The 20,853-nt window shown below is 45.5% G+C and overlaps 2 protein-coding genes across 4 annotated transcripts in view; one reads left to right on the top strand and one right to left on the bottom strand.

Annotated features, from left to right (window-relative positions):
- Positions 1-4,018, top strand: part of etv4 (ETS variant transcription factor 4) — a 28,625-nt gene extending 24,607 nt beyond the window's left edge. For all 3 annotated transcript variants that reach the window (XM_072712477.1, XM_072712476.1, XM_072712478.1), the window contains 3 exons: positions 767-939; positions 2,929-3,030; positions 3,402-4,018. In XM_072712477.1, coding sequence (XP_072568578.1) covers positions 767-939; positions 2,929-3,030; positions 3,402-3,629 — 503 coding nt within the window. In that variant the 3' untranslated portion in view covers positions 3,630-4,018. The remainder of the gene's footprint in view (positions 1-766; positions 940-2,928; positions 3,031-3,401) is intronic.
- A 1,248-nt stretch (positions 4,019-5,266) lies between these two features.
- Positions 5,267-20,513, bottom strand: dhx8 (DEAH (Asp-Glu-Ala-His) box polypeptide 8). Its single transcript, XM_023814262.2, has 23 exons — positions 20,109-20,513; positions 19,707-19,792; positions 19,538-19,610; positions 19,189-19,280; positions 18,930-19,036; positions 18,392-18,757; positions 16,116-16,260; positions 15,236-15,439; positions 14,797-14,884; positions 14,355-14,452; positions 13,802-13,949; positions 13,171-13,352; positions 12,555-12,749; positions 11,385-11,570; positions 10,592-10,802; positions 10,070-10,251; positions 9,836-9,976; positions 9,511-9,666; positions 9,278-9,415; positions 8,849-8,977; positions 7,435-7,631; positions 6,707-6,886; positions 5,267-6,184 (listed from the first exon to the last, which is right to left on the bottom strand). The coding sequence occupies exons 1-23, from the start codon at positions 20,215-20,217 to the stop codon at positions 5,965-5,967; spliced, it is 3,633 nt and encodes a 1,210-aa protein (XP_023670030.2). The 5' UTR covers positions 20,218-20,513; the 3' UTR covers positions 5,267-5,964.
- Between the last annotated feature and the right edge of the window lie 340 nt (positions 20,514-20,853).

Genomic DNA, 20,853 nt, shown 5'->3' with positions numbered 1-20,853 from the left:
CCTCTGCAGGCAGAGAGCGAGGGAGTGCCTCTGAAGGCAGAGAGCGAGGGAGTGCCTAGTACCTGGTACTGGTCAGTGATCTGACCCTCCATTTCCAAGGTCTGTGCGTTATTAGGTTCAAGCCATTATGGATGGCGCCACAAAGGTTATTAGAGCAAGCCGTCCAATCAATGTAGTGAGGGCCATACATTAGTGCTCTCTCTTAAAGATCATAAATACAGGAGTCTGATGCTAAATGGCCTGGCTGTTTTTTTTTCCGAAATATAAACTGTTTGTTGTTTGGGATCAAATTCCGCTTGTCCTGCTATTGTTCCTGGACCTGAGAAGTAACCGCACCAATTAAAAAAAAAAAAAAACTTTTAAGTTCTTGTGCCACAAGACCTAGTTGATTCAGCAGCTTTTGTTTCCTTATGTGAAGAGTGGAATGCATTCTCAATAGCACACTCAAAGGAACGAAGGATGTTTTTACACGGTCGACGCGAGTCCATGGTAGATTCACACGATGTGCGGCAGCTGCTTGCTGTGATCAGTAATGTTCTTCCAGTTGGGTTGTTATAGCATGAACCCAGATTTCTCCGCTGCTTTGCTGGAATATCGCTTTCTGTTTAAGAAAGCCTCACATGCCAAAATCTGTGTCGACTCTAATGGTTTTCATATGAATGCTCCTGTGTTAAATTACCACTGTTGGTTTCCTATGTGTGTATGTGTGGTGTCAGATGAGGGTTAGTTAAAATGTCTGACTTTGATCTTCTAACATTCCAAACAGCGGAGGTAAAGCAAGAGGCGGGCAGTGTATTCCGCGATGGCGCCCCCTATCAGCGCCGTGGGTCCCTACAGCTGTGGCAGTTCCTGGTGGCCCTGCTAGACGACCCAGGCAACGCTCACTTCATCGCTTGGACAGGCCGCGGCATGGAGTTCAAGCTCATTGAGCCGGAAGAGGTGAGTACAGCTATCTTCGCCTGACCTGTGACTAAATGGAAAGTGAGGCAGTTAATCACTTATCATGCGTGTTTCTGGTCCAGAAAATTCATTTGGATGCCATTGTCCATCCTGTCTGCAAACGGCACATTTTAACTGGGTCATACCAGAAACAAGGAGAAACATACTGACCTTACATTGGCCTGTCCCATTCAACAGGATCCACAAGGGTTCTAGCCAATCACTGAATAGGATGATATAAAGGGGCTTTCCAGCAGAATTCTGTAATTTGTTACAAACTGTATGTTTCTGGTTACATTTACAGCACCATCATGCTTTATTTAGATTTTCAAAGTGAAAAAAAAGGTCTGAGTCTAGTTTCCTCACAGTAGGTCTGTTCTTTCACACTTGAGACATTTTGCTCTTCCGATACAAATCTGAGCTGATGTGTGTCCTGGTTTTGACAGAAGGTCGCCACTCTCAGAAAACAAAGTGCAAGTTCACTGTTCACAGTGCATGTAATACAATTTCCTGTGGACATTGTGGGCTGTCGTCTGTCAATGAATAAAATGATCCTACTGTTGTTTTTTGGTGGAATTTCCCTCTGAATTAGGCTGAATTCAGTCTGTCGAGGCTTGAAGAGAAATGTCTTTGTTGAGCTTGTATCTAATATAGAAAACAAAAAAGCTATAAATATTCAGTACATGTCAGTGTTGACTTGTGTGAAAAGCAGCTTACTGGTACTTTATCAAGATAATATGGGCATCATAATGATGAGTGGAAAAAAACAGTTAAAAAGCAGATAAGTGGCAGCATCAAGGATGCACTGCACAGTAGCTGTGTCTTAGCTTCCATTCAGCACATTGACTTTTCAAACAACAATAAATGTGGGTGTTTAAAGATCATATGCCTTGCTTCCATTAGTGTCCATATATTATTCAGGACTCTTTACAGCAGTGTTTCCCAATCCGGTCCCCAGGGACTCACAGTCGGTCCGTGTTTTTGCTCCCTCCGTGCTCCCTGCCAGACAGTCCACAATTGGGAGGGAGCAGAAACGTGGACAGTCTGTAGGTCTCCGAGGACCAGATTGGGAAACACTTTACAGTATAGAATGAAGGCTTGTCTCCTTGAGAAGAGCCTGAAACGTCATGGCTAATTTTCTCTAGATAACTTCCACCCTCCACCACTGAATCACGTTTTGTTCTACAATGTCCCCTCCCTTAAATGAAGACAATCGAATTACAATACAGCAGCAGAAGCTTTTTCCGGATGCATTCTTTGCTTCTGCTGTATCGTGCATTTAGATTAAGACAAGATTTTTGTGGGTCTATTCTGATGCTCTAGGGTAAAAATAATTGCTCTGGATGCAGGGCCCAAACCAAACTCTGACATGAACGTAGATTAGTAAAGAAACTTATTTCAAACCATCAACTTCGGAGCTTATCAGAGCAGCCCGGGGTGGTGTTTGTAGTTGTGGATGAATCACAATGGTCTATTTCTCTGCTGTTGGCTCTGGGGCTGCTGAAGTTCAGTTAGAGGTCGAGACTGTAACGACAGTGCGGACTATATTTAAAATGTAGCCTGGGACGGCCAACCACCGAGGCCTCCTCTCTGGACACTCTGTGGCATTATGGTTGGATTCAAGTGGCGATCAGTTACATAAAGAGGAAAAGAACAAGCGGATGCCTGCCGCTTTCACGCGTATCCTCTGCTTGGAGGAAAAGCCTGCCAAAATGTTATCAGGTGCGACCTCTAGTGGTGAAAATAGTTAGTGCGGGCCCATTCCACCGTGGCCTGGCATCTGCCCGTTTTAATCCTGTGAGTATTAACTTATAAATAGTAATTCTGTGGATCTCATAGAAACTTCAAATTACTTAAGCCCTGCATGAAGCGACTTGCAGCACTGAATGTAAAAAAAAAAAAAAAAAAGAAAATGCAAAAACAAAAGCCAAAATGAAGGCTCGCACCATCTGTTCGATCATAAAAGCGTGTCCTCCCTTTCTCCGTCAGGTGGCCAGGCTTTGGGGGATGCAGAAGAACCGTCCGGCCATGAACTATGACAAGCTGAGCCGCTCTCTGCGCTATTACTATGAGAAGGGCATCATGCAGAAGGTATGGAGAAGCAGAGAGAAACGTCACTGTAGCACGTTAGTTCATATGCATGGATGAAAATTACTGGTACGCAAGTAAGCACTCGCCGTATATAGCAATACGCGCAGCGATTTCTTGTAACAGCACAAATGCTTTCTTATAGTGCGTTTGTGCTGTTATGACAAGAAATTACCACGTATTTTAGTCTTTAGATGGTGGATGTGTTCATTTGCGGTATAAAGGTTAAAATGCAGAGATCTCTCTGCTTGTGAGAGTTGGCCGGGTAGCTCTGTCACCCGTTACCTGTCTCTGTGTAGACGTTCCTCTTTCTCTCGTATCGCATGCCGCCTCTGGTCCTCTAACAGCCTCCGTCTGCGTCCGTTCCCCCGCAGGTAGCTGGCGAGCGCTACGTCTACAAGTTTGTGTGCGAGCCCGAGGCCCTCATCTCGCTGGCCTTCCCCGACAATCAGCGGCCCAGCCTCAAGGCCGAGTTCGAGCGCTACGTCAATGAGGAGGACACCGTGCCTCTGTCTCACCTGGACGAGGGAGCCGCCTACCCCTCCGAGCCGGCTGCCCCCGGCATGGGTGCCCAGCCCTACTCCAAAGGCTACATGTTCTAAAGGCCAGACGCTCTTGCACACACCCCACCTGCCCCCTTGTATATATGGCTATGGTGTTATTTTTTTTGTTGTTTAAATTAATCCTATTAGGGATTCCCAAGGTTTTAAAAGCTGCGTTCTTCTCACTTCTGAGGCTTCTCCAATCCAAATACACAATGGTGGTTAAACTGATCGCTTAATAAACACACAATATTAATACCACAGAGTCAGGCCTTTCCTTCAGCTCTGAAAATTTAATCATTACATAGTTCTTGGGGTATGCCCTTTGTACTTGCTTGCATCCACCGTACCTGTATCAAAATCTGAATAATGGTTATAATACTGTATCATACAATTTTTACCGTTAACTCTATATATATAAGCTATTAAATGCTGATACGTATAACAAGTAGCTGTCCATAATGTATTTTATTTAATTGTGAAAAAGGCGTGATGGGGGAAATTAGCATTTTGTATACACCATTGTTTGTCTGTCTGTCCTTCTATGTGTCTCTGACATCTTCACACAAACATAGCGGATTTCAGTGTATGGAGAACACACAGTACCCAGACTGAATTTGCACACCAAGTTTCTCAGGCTCAATTCAGGGATGTCGCAGGGGTCACGAAAACAGGGGGGGGGGCCCAGCATGAGGCGAGGGGAACCAGAAGGTACCCAGATGGTCTGTAAATCAAACCAGCCGGGCATGGGGGGGGGGGGATAACTCAGGGTATAAATGTCTAACCAGGCCTCCCTAGTACACATTATGTTCGGTCTCTGCGGACAGACACTTCCTGACATCAGCTGGATGGCACTGATAGTCACTCGCTGGTCTATGCCTGAGATTTACAGTGACAGGGTACCAAAGCTGCATGGGCCTCAGCCCCTATGCAATTCAGAAATGCTTCTGACAGCATGTAATAGTCAAGCAGCTAAAAGCGTAAGGACAGTCCATCTGTATCGCGTGAATGGAGAAGACCAAGTGCTCACTCACCCCAGAATGTTCAAGGACAAGATTGCAGTTCTAAAAAGCTGGACGTTCTACGAAACACCTTTGATTCTTGTTTGTTCTGAATGAGAATATGTGGAAGTTTAGTCCAATACCAACAAATGTGCCATTAATAAAATGAGATTGGGGAAATGAGGACTGAATGAAGCCATTTCGCCGGAGCCCTTCAGTAAATATTAAGCTGTATTGTGTACATTTAGTTGCTTAGCAACATTTTTTAGTAGTATTTGCTCTAAATCAGCTGTCTGGTGGGAAGGCAAACTCTCAGTGCAGAATTCCTTTGTTTCTTCAGGCGGTAGATACAGACAGAGTGATTTGGAAGAGTAGACTGTGAAACGTTACCCTGTGCAGACTGTGACCTCATTGGCCACTACCCAGGTCGTACATCTGTACCGGCTGAACACTGTACACTGCGCTCCTGATTCACTCAGTCTCAAAAAAAAAAAGTGTTGAACGTTCGATCCAATAATGTGCTTCCATGTGAAACGCCCTAAATCTTAAACTAAAACCTGTCGGAAGGATTCTGTAACCGTTAGCTGTACCCCAGAGGTAAAGGTTCATTCTTACCCTGCTGTTTTAAATATGGTTTCCTAATGCCAAAGCCGCATGAGAAAGCTGTAGGGAGATGGGAAAAACAGGAAACAGGAAGACAGACAAGGGTGTTTAATGAGCAAATAAAACGAGTACAGCTGAAGCCTAAATAGACAAACCCAAGTTCCAAATGGACATAAAAAATAAAGTTATATACACATACATAAACCCCCCCTGCACTGTGGCTTTCAGTCCAAGACAGATCCTGAAAAAGTACCTGAAACTCAGATACAAGCAATTTATGTTTCTTTATATGAAACCGTGCTCTGGAATTCCTCAGGGGGAGGAATGGTTGAAGGGCCCAGGTACAAGCATTTCCCATCTGTACCTTTCTGATGAATTACTTTACCGGTGGTCCCTTTAGCACTCACCATTTTTTGGGGTAACCATGAGGACCATTAGCACATAGCAACAGGTTTCTCATTGGACAAATGTGTGCAGCACCTATGCCCAACACAAGACCAGCGAAAGGCATGTTCTGCTGCTGAAGAAAGGTGCAAGACACCTTTTCTTAAGCCATTTTGCCACTACTTGAGCCCAATACCCCCCCCCCTCTTTTAAACAATACATGACATTGTTTATTACAACTGCTACAATGGTCCTTCTGGCCTCAGAAATATGAATGGCGGTTGCAGTAAAATACACCAGGGACTATGAAAAAGTTCCAGAACATTTGTTTGTAGCCGAAGAGGAAGTGTGGTAAAGACAGCGGGAGAGATACGGGAAAGTTAACCCCCCGGGCCTGACGTGGGGGCCTAGCGGCGGCGGAACGCCCGCGAGATGCGCCAGGCGTTGGGCTCCTCATAGCGGTTGTATAGCGGCTCCAGTCGCTGCTGCTTCTTCTGCTTGCTGAGCCGCGTGGGGTCGGACACCTTGAAGAAGGCCGGGGCAAACTCCACCAGCCAGCGCGGGTCGATGGTGGTCACCTCCCGCATGTACTCCTTGGTGGTCAGCACCAACTCGTGGTACACCACCCTGAGAGGAATAACAAAGGGCAAGATGATGGCTGCAGGCACTCTAACCAAATGCCAGATTATCTTTGCTCATGCTTGGTGCTCCATAGCCAGTCTTGGCCATTTTACAGTTCATTGGGATGAACATATATTCAACCAGCATTCTGTTGACTTTTTAACGCTCAACATTTCAAGCAGTTCTACAGAACCCATTAGATTGGCTGAATGTACCTAGCAATAGGAAAGAGGCAAGTTTGTAGAAAGGAATTACCCAGATATTGACTGTCATTGTGGAAGTGCTGTTACACTAGTACAATGAAACTGAAGACTGACGACGAAGACAGAGATGGTTCCTGTATCTCGAACTAGCTCTGGTACTTGGTTCCTTGGTACTTAGCTCTGGTACTTGGTTCCTTGGTACTTAGCTCTGGTACTTGGTTCCTTGGTACTTAGCTCTGGTACTTGCTTTAACCCATTACCCCTATGTATTTTCAACCTACATTCTACAGTAGAAGCTGGGGGAAAGCAGGCGGCCAGCACTCACCATTCCGGCTGGCGGTTGAACAGGGCGCTGGAGGGGTGGATGTATACCACCTGCTGGTCGATAAGGGTGCGGTAGCCCTCCTGGGGGTCCTTCTTGGCCGCGTTGCGGAAGAAGCCACTGCAGATGGCCTTCTGCACTCGCACCGTGGCCTTCCCACATGACACCACGTCCAGTTTGTGTCTAGGTAAACGAAACTCACTTTGTACTCATGCTGGGGGGGGGGGGGGGCTGCTTTTCACATGATTCCTTCAAATGCCTACCCTACTAACAAGAGACTCACTACAGACAGGCCACAACAGAAAGAGGTATGAAACGGTGCCTGAATGAAAGGGATGCTGACGCCGTACACATTTACCAACTACCGCCGAGCTCAAAGCATCCTGTCATCACACAGGCTTTACAGTCGGTAATTGGTGTTTGGTTTCAGCTTGGCGGCTTCAGCTTCTGCTAAATTAGAGCGCTCTTCTAAGATCAACTCCCACATTTTACAAAAATAAACATCTTACACAATAAGTACCTATTAGCCATCTGGTAACCGTGATGTTCAACTCCTTCCTACCGATGTTAAACAACACAGAAGATATAGTGACTAGAACCTAGTGTAAACATTTCTGGTGAGTGTCAAAGGCATGGGGAAGCGAGGCGGATCAGTACACAGTACACAGAGATTCATTAAAGAGGATGACCTGTCAAGTATAACGCAGTGCAGATTTCCAGGACGGCCTCACCTGTCCATGATGCCCAGCATCTGTTTGCGGATGTCTTGAGCACGTCGCAGAGACCTCGCCTGAATGAAGTTCTCATAGCACCAGGGGTTGGAGAACTTGTTGTTCTTCCAGGAGTTATAGACAGCCAGCAGGGTCAGATGGTCCCCTTCAGGCTGGTGGAACTTGGCCTTCTTCTGGTCTGCCAGCGCTTGCTTGTCCTGGAACACAAGTGCATTATGGGTTACATGCTGAACAATCGCTGCTAAAAACATGATCTCAGCAGGTTAGCGCCATCCTGAGCCAAATAAAGAGAACATAAAGATGGTAAAATTGAGGTCTATACAGTGTCACGCTGAACGGAACCATGTTCTACTTTCTAGTATGGCTGCTACTACTGATTACATCACTGATCGAGTAATCTGACAATAGAGTAATATCCAACCATCCATTCATTCATTCATTTTCTGACACTGCTTGTCCTATTCAAGGTCGCCGGGGCCCGGAACCTATCCCTGAGGTTATGGGTGCAAGGCAGGGAACAACCCAGAATGGGGTACCAACCCATTGCAGGACACACACACAGAGTTTGGTAACTCCAATTACCCTCAGCATATTTTGGGACTGTAGGGGGGAAACCGGAATACCTGGAGGAAACTCCATGATGATATGGGGAGAACATACAAACTCCACAGACATGGAGCCACGGTGGAGACTTGAACCCAGGTCCAAGAGGTGTGAGGCAACAGTGCTAACCACTGCTTCACTGTGCCACCCCACTTATAATACAATATATAATATAATAATGCAATACAATATACATTGCCGTTGCTGTGCACTCAGTCACACATATGGTCAATTGAGGCCTTCCAATTCACTTGATGTTTTTGCTGAAAAGCCACACCCACACAGGATGAACATGCAAACCACACACACGTAGGGTAAACATATCCTTATGGGGACCGCTCATTCATTTCAATGGGAAAAATGCTAACGCTAACTATGACAACCTTAAACCCTACCCTGCCCTAACCATAACCATAAGTAACCTAACAAAATACAAGAGTTTTTGCATTTTTAGTTTTTTCATAGCAGTCACCGATTTTTATAAAATAGAGTTTTCCCTTATGGGGACCAGGAACCCGGTAGTTTAACATTTAAGCGTAGATCAAACAAGCAATCTGCTGTCCAATTCCCTAAGGGATGTTTTAATCAATATCATGTTAGGATATGTACGTAAGTCATCTACAATTCATAGTGGGTGGGAAAATGCGAGCATGTGCTCTAAACACACTCTAAACCTGAACATTTGGCAGTTAATTGCCTTTTTGGCTAGGGGTAAAAACCCCAAACACAGAGGGAGGAGAAGAATACCAATGAACTCTCTCTTTTTCGGCTGGTTATAGTAAGATGTGGAGGTTTGTGTGAAGCAGCCTACCTTGGGCCTGTAGAAGACATTCTGCACGGACAGCATGGACACGATGGTCAGCATCTCTTCACTGCAGCCCAGGTGGACAGACATGATGAGCATCTTGCACAGCATGGGCTCCAGGGGAAACTCAGCCATCTGCAGGCGGGAGGTGGGAGCAGGTCGTCAGGCAGAGAAACACCCGACACGCAAGCCAAAGCATCCGAGGACGTCTCCGTTTTCACCTTGATCGTTGCACCTAAGGTTCCCGTAATTAGAGGCACCACTAGTAAAACAGCAAACAAATTTCCAAAACGGAAGTGAAAACGGTCTTAAAATGGATTCTCTTCCTGAACTTCATTTTGAAGGACTTTTGGCAGATAAACATCAATGTGTGATATTTGAGGAAGGCAGAGCTTCACCCTCCCACCTCACTGACACGCTCACACACGCCCCTACCCTGCGACCCAGCCGGGTCAGCAGCCCCTCGTCATCCAGGGCCCCCAGAGTGTACAGCTGCTCCATGGCTGTGATCAGAGTCTCCATTGGGGGAGCATCCATGAAGTCAAATGAGAGAAGGTCATTGATACCCATAGCCTGTGGAGGGAGGGGAACCAAAGAGAGATCAGACTATACAATGGAAGGCAGATACAGCAGCTCTGAGGCTCACTTCAAAGGGGGGAGGCGGGTACCTTCAGGGACAGCACAGTACTGGCCAGGTTGGTCCTCTGGATCTCAGGCACGTTGGTGGTGAGCATCTCGTCCCTGTACGCTCGCTCAGTGTACAGCCTGTAGCACTTGCCTGGCCCGGTTCTCCCGGCACGGCCCGCTCGCTGCTTGGCTTGGGCCTACAGTGTCGGAAACGTCCACAATACGTTGAATTAAATTAAACACAGGTTTCGGATTCAGATCGTAAAGGTTCTGAAGTAATACTGGAATGCTTGGTAAAGGCAGGATTACAAAGAATAGGTCATAAGCTGCACACTATAAGAACCTCGAATGCGATAATGTGGTTACCTGTGAAATAGGCGTGACTACCAGCTGGTCAATGCCAGTCTTTGAGTTATACACCTTCTGCTTCACAAAGCCTGGGTCGACCACGTAATAGATGCCGTCAATAGTCAGCGACGTCTCCGCAATGTTGGTGGCGATGACAACCTGAGACACAAGCACACGGGTCATCTGCAAAGCCAGCTCCGTCAGACCCAATAATCAACCAGAGCATGACGTGGTGGAGGGGGGGGACGGTACCTTTCTACTGCCAGGCGGTGCCGGGTCAAAGATGCGGGTTTGCATTTCACTGGGGAGGGCGGAGTACACAGGGAGGATGATGAGTTCTGGGACGTCCGGGCCAAGACTCTTCATCCTCTCATACAGGATCTCGCAGGCCGTGTCGATCTCCTCCTGACCGGTCAGGAACACCAGGATGTCACCTGTCAGGGTACAACTCGGGTTAGAGAGGACGGGCCAAGCAGTCACCAAGGACTACCCCCATACCGACCTCAAAGACATCTAATGATGAAGAGAGTCTGATGTTTTTACTGTAAACAGCAGCCATTTATGAAAATATAAAAAACTTTTACACAAATATAAATGATTAAGAGACAAAAAGTTGATGCCATAATAATCAGATTTCAACCCTGTCCCCTAAAACCAAAAAGTACCAAGTGAATTAAAAACAGGCGATATAAAACAGGAGACCAGTGTATTCAAGCAGTCCCGTATTTCACAAGCAGCGAGAGCTGCACCCTGGCAGCAGCCAGAAAGAGGTACCTGGAGGTTCGGTGAGGTGGATCTGCATCACCGTTATCAGACTGGCATCCAGGTAGTCCGTCTCGGGCTCCTTGGTGTACAGCACCTCCACGGGATACGTGCGGCCCGGGATGGTGAAGATGGGAGCCTCATAGAAGTACTGGGAGAACTTGACGGCGTCCAGCGTGGCCGACGTCACGATCAACTTCATGTCCGGCCGTTTCTGCACCGACTGCAGGAACGAGGGATGCACCGTAAGTTTCTCTCTAAGTTTGCACAAACTTAACATTTACATGATTTCACTGCTATGAAAATCCATTCCTTGAAAAGGGAAAGCAGAAACGTGATAAAAACTTAAAAACAGTTAAAGGGGAAAAAAATGGATGGATCATCACAATGAAGCCCTAAAGACCGTAAATGAAAGAAAAAAAAAAGTTCACATTTCAAAGCCTATAGCCTAACTGTAATCAAACGCATCAGCCTTCCTTCAGTAGCAAAACTCCCGCAACTCTTCAGTCTCACTCTGCCATGTGCGGTTTTGGTGAATTTGTATTCACATATGTTCACACCACAAAGACAAGAAGCTTTGATTTAAATTTGCAAAAGCAGGACTAAACTAAGCTGCCCATGAATGTGAGCAAAACCCAGGGGCTCAAATCAAGTCGCACTCTTTCCACACTGCCGGATACAAAACCATAATGATGAAAGGTTTCAGAGCGGCGGACATGGAAGTCAGCTGTACTGCTCCGTGTAAGTAATGGGAGGGGCTATTAGCCGGATCACAGGAAGGACCCGAACGGGGTCGTGGGCCCACCTTCTTCAGCAGCCCAAAGAGCACGTCTGTGTGGATGGTCCTCTCGTGGGCCTCGTCCAGCATGATGATGGCGTACTGGCCCAGGTCCGGGTCGATCAGACACTCCCTCAGCAACATGCCGTCCGTCATGTACTTGATCACCGTCTCCGGGCTGGTGCAGTCCTCGAATCGGATGGTGTAGCCTACCTGCGGGGGTTTGGAGGGAGGACAAGTGGGGGGGGGGGGTTACCACAGAGGGAAAAGGCGAGGCAGCAACGCCAGACAGGGCACATGAGGACCACGTGGACAGAGATCTATGGCTGGTTCGGGTCACACCGAGAGCCCTGCTGAGTGATTTACTGAAGCAGAACCAAACCGGAGGTTAAGGCACGGATCTCGTTGATCTTTGCACTTTATTAAACTCCATCCCACTGCTTGGCATTTATAGTATTTTACAGCGACGGCACTGTGGCTTCGCACCTCTAGCATTAGGGTTAAGATCAAGTCCCACTCTGTAGGTGTGGCGTTTGGCACTCAGGTTTCCTGTAGCGCTTAGGCCAGCTGGCATCACCATATGTGCGATTCTGTGTGTGTGTGTGTGTGTACTTTGGGTACTGCCTGTGTTTGCAGGGTTTCCCATTACTCTCCAGCATATGACTGTATGTGAGCATGTACTCTGCAGTGGGCTGGCTCCCCATCCCCGGGAAGCCATGCTATGTTACACTGTTTCCAGCCGCATTGCAGCCCTGTACAGCAGAAGCAGTGTGGATACACAGGATGATTTATTTGTGCTTGAACCAACATGGCCGAAGGACATGCTATGTTCAGCAAAATTATCAGTATTAAAAACATCCACTGAACAATCACCTTGGTTTGCATATTTAGTCCTGCAGAATTTCTTGCTTTATTTCGTGAACAGACAGGAAAATAACATTCTGCAAAGCCTGCAAATGGTCGACTGAGGTGCAGTTACCAGCAACCGTCCTGGTCTTGAGACTCTTCACCATGACACTCCCACAGCCTCGCCTGCGATGCCCCTCATCAGAACTGCATCCAGCAAACCACTTACCTCCCAGTCCAATAAACAGGCTAATGGCCCGGGAGCCGGCTGCGGCCCCTAATGGGCCCCACGCGGGTTTACGTGTCTCAGACGGCGGTGGGACGAGGCGCGGGGGGGGGCGGCACACCCACCTCCTGGCCCAGGCAGCAGCCGTACTCCTCGGACACCCTCTTGGCCACAGACATGGCGGCGACACGCCGCGGCTGGGTGCAGCCGATCTTGCCGCGCATGGTGTACCCCGCCTCGGCCAGGTACTGCGTGATCTGGGTGGTCTTTCCAGAGCCGGTCTCCCCGATCACTATCAGAATCTGGTTGTCGTGGACGGCCTTTTAGGAGGCAAGAGGACACAGGAACATAATTTTTACTCTTAAGCCATTCAAAGCTATCATAGAAGGTCAAATTAAATGCTCACATCACAGTGGGAGCTCAGCAGAACCATCCTAGCCCAGTGAGTGTAGAACTGTCGCCACAGATTACCTGCAAACCATGCATCTCTACTGAAATTAGTCATATGCAATTTCCATTATGTAACTGTTGAATTAAGATAAATCACGAAATGGAGACTTGAGTATTATATGTATATATAGTTCAGGTTTGAATTTTCATGTGGGGAGCTGGATATTACAGAACTAATGTAGTTAAACAAGTGTTTAAGTGAATGTTACATTACGCCCTGGAGGTGCAAGCATTAATTAATTAATTAAGCAAGCCCATGTCTGCACTAAATAGACAGCGCCCTCTACTGACCTGGATGAGCTGCTCCTTCAGCTTGTAGATGGGAAGGCTCTCCCTCTGCTCCACAATGGACAGCTGCGTCTTCTTCCCGTAGGAAGCCTTGTTGCCGCCAAAGGCGTGTTTCTTCCACTCTGGGATGTCGTTGGGCATCATGCCGATGCCCCTCATGTTGGCTGCGATCTGCCGTCCGTCGGCTAGTTTGGGCAGGAGAGCGAAGCGCGTTAACAGGGTTCATGGGGCGAGTTGGAGGGAGCCGCAGGGCCGGCGCCACTACAGTCGTGAAGCTGCCTTTACATGGGTCGTCTTCCTGGACGTCCCAACCAGCTAAGCCACAGACACATGCATACAAATGGGCGAGAGCGCTATGCTGCATCATTAGTAATCACGTATGAAGAGTGATGAAAGGATCTTCAGGGTCAGAGTCAGAACAAGTGACAGTCCCAAAAAAGTAGTCCGGGAAAATTCTGAATTACAACGCTTTCATATTAGAGATAAAAGTACCGATTTTGAACGAACACTTGCAAAACAAATACCTATTACACTCCTCCAAAAAGGGTAAACTAAACTTTAAAACCCAAAGCAGTCACAGGCAGCCTTGCACAGCGTAAGCAAAGAGAGGAATGCAGGGGAAGGCGGGGCCAACCGTCAGGCAGCGGGTCCACCCAGTGCTTGTTCAGCCCCATGGGGATGGAGTCCATCTCAGCCTCGCGCTGCGCCTGCTTCACCTCCCGCCGCTCCTTGGCAAGAGCGCTCTGCATCATGGCGGCCTGGGACAGGGAGCCGTCCGGGTTCTGCGAGGAGCCAAACCAGTGACAGGTGCATGTGTGAGGAAAACACCAGGCTTAAGAGTAAACAGTATTTATAAGAAGAAACTTTAATATACCATAATTCTGAGTACTAAATAATCTTACATAAAAAGGAAAAAATATGCAATAAAGCATGTGGGGTCTGGAGCACAATTCTGGTTCTGGAATGATTCCCTACAATCTCAATACCATAACTTTTTGATCTGCAAGCATCCTGTATGATCGCAAACACAGCTATTTCCAACTGATTATCCTCAAAGAGGATGAACTGGACTTCAGGGGAAACGCCTAAAAGCAGCTGTATGAATGCAGAGCCGCACAGCATGTTGAGCAGAGAGCGCCAGTCTGTAGCTGGGAGGCTCCTGGGCCGCACAGGTGCAAGCAGCAGACCTTGACGATTTTGACGGGACTCATGTCCATGCTCTGCTTCGTGTGCCCCCGCAGAAAAGGAGGCTCCTCCTCCACCAGCTCGATCTCCAGATCTTCGTCTACAAAGGGCACAAACGCTTGGCTTCAGAACGGCCTAGTACGCATCACTACAGTACACTCCCACCTACTCCATATGTAAATGCTGATCCACAACTGTGCCATGTTCTACAATTAATAAAGAGCTCAATGATTGGATCAGAGCAACCACAGGCCTGGTTGGAAGAACAGAAAAGCCAGGAGTGCAGCCCGTAGGACGAAGAAACCAGCACTGCATATCAGCGAGTCAGCCATGGAAGGTGCATCACAAAGCAAATATTAATGTTTACGGCGATATACTTAGGAAAGTAACTCATCCCAGAACATAAGCTACCAGAAAACTATATTCAACACGAGGAAGACCTACCTTCTTCATCATCGACTTTTGGGAGAATGCCAGTCTCCTCATCAAAGTCAGGAAACTCCTCCTTGGAGAGCACATTGGCAGCAATCATCTGAGCGAAGAGAGGAGGGGGAAAAGAAACAGCAGGTCTTTATAAAAACATTCAATCCATCCATCCATCCATCCATCTTCTGTAACCCATTGTCCTATTCAGAGTTGTGTGGGGTCCGGAGTCTATTACGGAGGGTAGGGGGAGAAGGCAGGGAACAACCCAGGAAAAAAAAACCAAACAAACATTCTTAATCACCAAATCAGCTTGAAACTATTGATTTTATATAAGTGTGATTGACACATCTGTTCAGTGAGTAGCAGCGCTGACTCTCCACACCAACTCCTGGACTTGAAGCTCTATCCACGATCCCATCCAACCTTGTCCTGATTCCCAGGTTGCCTGCAGACGCACCTGTTTGATCTCCCACTTCTCTGGATCAGAGATCTTAGTGAGCCTCTTGCGCTCCAGGGTGTCGTCCTCCACCTCAGGCGCGTGTCCCAGGTTGAGGTTGGTGGGCCGGTCAGGGTTCCTCATGGCCGTCTCCTCGCTGCCATCGGGCCCCATGTTGCGGCGCCGGTTGGGGTTCAGGTCCTCGCCGGTGTCCTGGTCCACATCCTGCACAAGACCGCATTCACTAATCATTTGGAAAACCAAACCGGAACTACATATTCCAAGGGAGTACATACTGCAGAATGCTAACCTTCCCTAACCCTGTAACTGTCATACTGGTAAAAAAGCAAATAAAAAAATTAAAAAATGCAGCCCCGTATCATAAAGCTGTTCACTGCCAGAAGTAAACATGATATGTAAACTTTATAAAGCTCTCATGTCTGACGTTTCAAGTAATTGGCATATTTCTAAAAATTCAGTATAAAAATTCAAAATTCATAAAAAGTATTTACACTAACCTAATCAAAACAAAAGATAAGCATTTTGGAATATGTGTATTAGTTTTAGGGCATGTCTATGCAGCGGCATGCTTTAGTAGTCTGGTTTATCTAGTCATCTTTTGTGTTCTTACGGGATACTACATTTCATCCGACATCATCCCATTGTTTTATTTATTCATTAGTGTGTGTGTGTGTGTGTGCGTGCGCAAAAAACAAAGCAAGTGCAAGAAATGCTTTACAATTCAGTGCTTTTCAAGAGTAAAATTCAACTATCTGGCACTGCCCTTGTCCCAAAGTTGCCGGACACTAAAATTTTTACTGTATATAAATTCAGCCTGTTACATCATAAACAAAAAAAAAAATAAAAACTTTGAAATCCATTAAACACAAATCTCACTCACCTTCATACTAAGGCTGGTCTTTGACCCAGTGAAGGACAACACTTTGACCTTTACCCGCTGACCTTTGCTGACCACATCAGCTACGTTGGCCACACGCCCCTCTCTCCTGAGCTCTGAGATGTGGACCAAACCCTCCCAGCGTTTTCTGCCAAAATAGGAGGGTTGAGGACATTCAGCTTCAATTACCACACATTGTGAAACTCTTTAGATAATGCAGATATGAAAACACTCATATGGATATTTCAGATAAACACAGAAAATTAATACCCTGCAAAATGGGTACACTAAAGGAATTTCATAAACCTGAAACCTGAAAGGCACAAGCCACTTTCTTCTAACGTGGAAAGAACAGGGTTCCCACTTTTGTGAACCACCTTTAAATTTGATATGTTGCAGTCAAAACACAGGCCACTGTCAAAGAATAACCTAAACTTTACTATAAATTATCCTGACACCTTTAAAGCTTACATTAGCTTTACAATTTCTGACAATACATCCCCAAAACACTTTTCTTAAATGAAATGCTGAAATAATAAAAGGCTTATTATGCAATTAATGCTACAACAAGAGTTTAAATCAAAATGGCCTTTGTTTTATACATCGTCTATAGCAGAGGTCACTAACAGGCGGACCGCGGTCCGGACCCAGAAGCTGTCCTATACGGACCCGGACCGATAGCCAAAACATTAAGTTATTATTTAAAACCTGACGCTTCTATTTTATCCGGTGTAGTTTTTGTGGTCTTTTCGGTAGGGTTTTAGCAGGAGAACCGCCGTTTCCCACGCCAATGAACGTCAAACGCCTCTAACCGTCAAGCTAGACGTAGTTCGTCTCCTGTAGCCCTTTGTCTGCGCTGATGTGCCATTAGTGTTAATAGCAGCAGCGAAGCTAAAACCCGCAACCAAAAATTCGTAATGTTCCTAACAGAGTGACTGGTCTGTCCTGAAATCATACAGCTGAAAAGTTTTTAAATACAGTATGTATTATATAACATGTTGGATAAATAGATTAATAGAATAGTTTATTGTTGATTTCATGTTCGTTGAAGTTTCTGCTTTTTAACATATGTATAAAATAATGTTATCTGTTATATAAATAATCTGTTATATAAACAAAAAATGTACGTTTTCATGGCTGCCAAATCTCAAGCATCTGGCATGACACTCACGCTTTCAGACTCACGCTGGAAGTCTTACGGCAAATCTATATTATTCCATTATAAAACCTAAAATTAGCTACGTCAAATGTGTATTTATACGGTTAAATACAAAAGTAGACTATTTACAAGGTAAGAACTGTTACATGTGTGTGCAGACATCTCGAATTCACCATCTCACTCCAGCCAGCTGGCCGAAGTTCTGTGTCACGTGACAATAAATATTGTCAAAACGTTTTTGAATTGTACTGAATTAATTTGATTTGACAGTCAGGTACTGATTAAATGCAATGTTGATGCAACTAATAGGCTACTTAAATATATATCACACTAAATAGTATAGACATTATGATATTCTGGACCTTTGTTTCAAGAAATTTTCTCTAACTGGACCTCTTTAAATTTTAGTTGAATACCCCTGGTCTATAGAATACTTCATCATCAGCGACCCGTACATTATTTAGCACTTTTAGATTTTACATATGTATTGGTTTAATGGAGCACAATTCAACAGCATAGAGTTCACCCTGTGAAACAAAATAAGATCAGCAATCATGAAATGGAATTGTCCAAAATATCTTGCTATGCAATTCTATGCTTCCAACTTTGTGGGAACAGACTGAGGAAGGACATTTTTTCCATTTTCCATGACTTTTCTATGACTGAAAAATGCATTTTTAAAAATCCAAGTTTTCCTGATTTTCCAGGATGTGTGGGAACCCTGGAGATGCTCATGAATAACAGCATAATGATTTATTAGTGGTCACCAACCGACGGATCACAATCAACAGATCAGTGATAAAGACATTCATAATCGATCACAGTCTACTGAAGGGGACCCACCCCAAGTTGACAAAATATATTTGTAAAAGTAGCTCTCAATGTAAAAAGGTTGGCGGCCACTAATTTATATGAATATCAATCAAAAGCAAGACAAACAGGAGTTTCATTCACAAGAGAAGCTGTAAATACTCATTCACTAGTCAACTGTCATTCAGCAATACAGAATAGAATCATCAGTATGCCTTAACGGACTTCAGTTATATAACTTAATTAATGGTGCAAACCATGGTGGGTTAAAACAAAAACATATATGTGGTAAACGCATTCTCATACTAACCTCAGTCCCTCCAGCTGCACGAAGCAGCCAAACTGCATGATGCTGGTAACCTTGCCATTGTAGATGTCCCCCACTGTGGGTTCTTCTGGGGGGGGACGGTCTACGTGTCTGTCCTTCCAGCGGTCCGAGCCCTTGTCCTTGTCCTTGTCCTTCTCCCAGCGCGGGCTTGCAGAACGGCTGCGGGACCTCCAGCGTGACGAGCGCCCCCTGCCTCGGTCACGGGAGCGAGATCTGGACCGTGAGCGGCGATGCCTCCTTTTGTCTCTGTCCCATTCGCGTTCACGGTCACGCACGCGGTCACGGTCCCGGTCCCGGTCCCGACTCCGGCTTCTGCTCCTCTTCCTCCTTTTACCACTTTCATCATGTCTAAGTAAGAACAGAACAAAGAATGAAAACAGGAGAAGTTGAATGAAGACAATAACAAAAACACATATCACAAACAGAATATTGAAGTTTGACAGATCATGATGATATAAAATGGAAAGAAATGGCTATAGAGTTTCAATTGTGAACAGAACAGCTTCATTACGATGCTGACCTGTGTTTGCTTGACTTGGAGTCACTGCCGCTTACACTGGGCATAAACATTTCCAGCTCTTTCATGGCATCTGCAGCAACCTTGACATCATCCTCATCCAGCATGGTCTGTAAAGAACACAAGAATGCAGGCCGCTACCAAAGGCATCTTTATTTAGTCTGGTGTTGAATCATTACTTTTAAAAAGCTGCTTCTTCGGTGGAAGGGTGCAAGACATGTTTAACATATGGCCACAGAATGTTTTCATACAAACGGCTTACTCTTGTCATGGGATTGTCGGCCCGACAAAGAGCAGGAAATATCTCTTTCCACTTTTCCTTCTCATTCTTCGGTTTGACCACAGGCTCAGAGGCTGGGCACGGAACACAAAGGGAAATTCAAATGGTAAGAATTTCTTACTGGCCTCAAATGTGTGCCAATTGATCATCAAGACATTCATAGTCAATCAGTTGGTAAAATCTACCGAGGGGTACAAGGTCCATAGAGACATATGTAATCAAACAGGCCTGATATGTAATTAATGATTACGGTAGAACAAGGCGCCCCATAAAAGAATTCTGGTAAGATAAAATACTTGAATTCTGATGTAAATATAGGGAGAAGACTTACCCTTGCTGGTAGACGGTTTTGCTGGGGGTCGCATAGTTTGGATCAGTCGTAGCAGATTGCTGACAAGAGAATCCTGGAATGACAAAGAACGGGCTCAGATCTCTTAGAACAGCGAGCGTCGCAGCTATGAGTACAGGCGCGTGGCATGGTAAACAAGTACAAAACTCACAGTGAACTCAGCTCCATTCTTCACCAACGCTGCCTTGAAACCATCAGACGTTGGATTCTTCTCGGCAAGGCTTATGACAAACTCGGCTTTTGAACAAAAAACGAAGAACGATTTCCCATAACACATTGCAACCAGAACCACGGGATTTTACATACAAAACAATACTCTTTGTACGATCGTATAAAAACCGATAACAATTATTACAGATATTAAATATGTATACATTTTAAAAGTTGTAACAAACAATACAGTTAAATAAAGAACAGAGACATTAAATAATATTAAGGGTTTGAATCGAAGGCAATTTGACTTCTTTTTCCTTGAAAACGTTTCCCCTCTCATCCGAAAGGCTTCTTCAGTTCAGACACATTACATAGCAAAAGTTCACATCCATTTACTTACCAAGATCTTTATCGCTTATTCCCAAATGATTGTCCAGTTCAGTGCACACTTTGGAAACCAAAGACAGGTATTCGAGCTGCTTGAGCTCATCTTCTCCGACGTCGACCATTTTTATGTCTTGTTTCACAAGCAGTCAAAATGACTGCTAGATATCGTTAGCAAGTTAGCTACAGTATATATTCCAGCCCACCAGTGGAGTCTAGGCCGATACTTTTTTAAAAACAGATAACCTTCAAATAAAATTTCAGAAGTCAATTTAAGTTTAAATGACCCTCAATAGAAATATTTTCTTGGTACTTCGCCAAAACCAAATAGTGCCATTTAGGACCATACTACTTATAAGAAAGCATACTGTCAACAGCCGCCATATTGGCTTATCGTAGACGTGACGTCGAACGTAATGGCGTCACCACGCTGCCGTTTTCCGTAGCGAGTCCAGCACGTGGTCGCTTTCCGAAATGTAACGGAAAGTCTGCTTTCATGTGTGCGGCGTGGCATGGAATAAGAAGCTGTCCCCACAAATGAACTGAACGTCAAAATATCTTTTACTTTTCAAGTTTACATCCACGCAAACAACTGGACGGCAAAACACCGTTTGTTTTTTAAGTTTCTATTCTAACCAAAGAACGAGACACCAAAATAACGTTTACTGTTCAAGTTTATATCCCAACGAAAGAACGGGATACCACAATACCGTCTACACTAAAAGTTTTTATTCCCACAAACAATGTAAAAATACTGTTAG

The sequence above is a fragment of the Paramormyrops kingsleyae genome, chromosome 5 (assembly GCF_048594095.1).
Source record: "Paramormyrops kingsleyae isolate MSU_618 chromosome 5, PKINGS_0.4, whole genome shotgun sequence".
NCBI lineage: Eukaryota > Metazoa > Chordata > Actinopteri > Osteoglossiformes > Mormyridae > Paramormyrops > Paramormyrops kingsleyae.
Note: the sequence above shows the minus strand (reverse complement) of the source record. Positions and strands in the feature narration are given on the sequence as shown.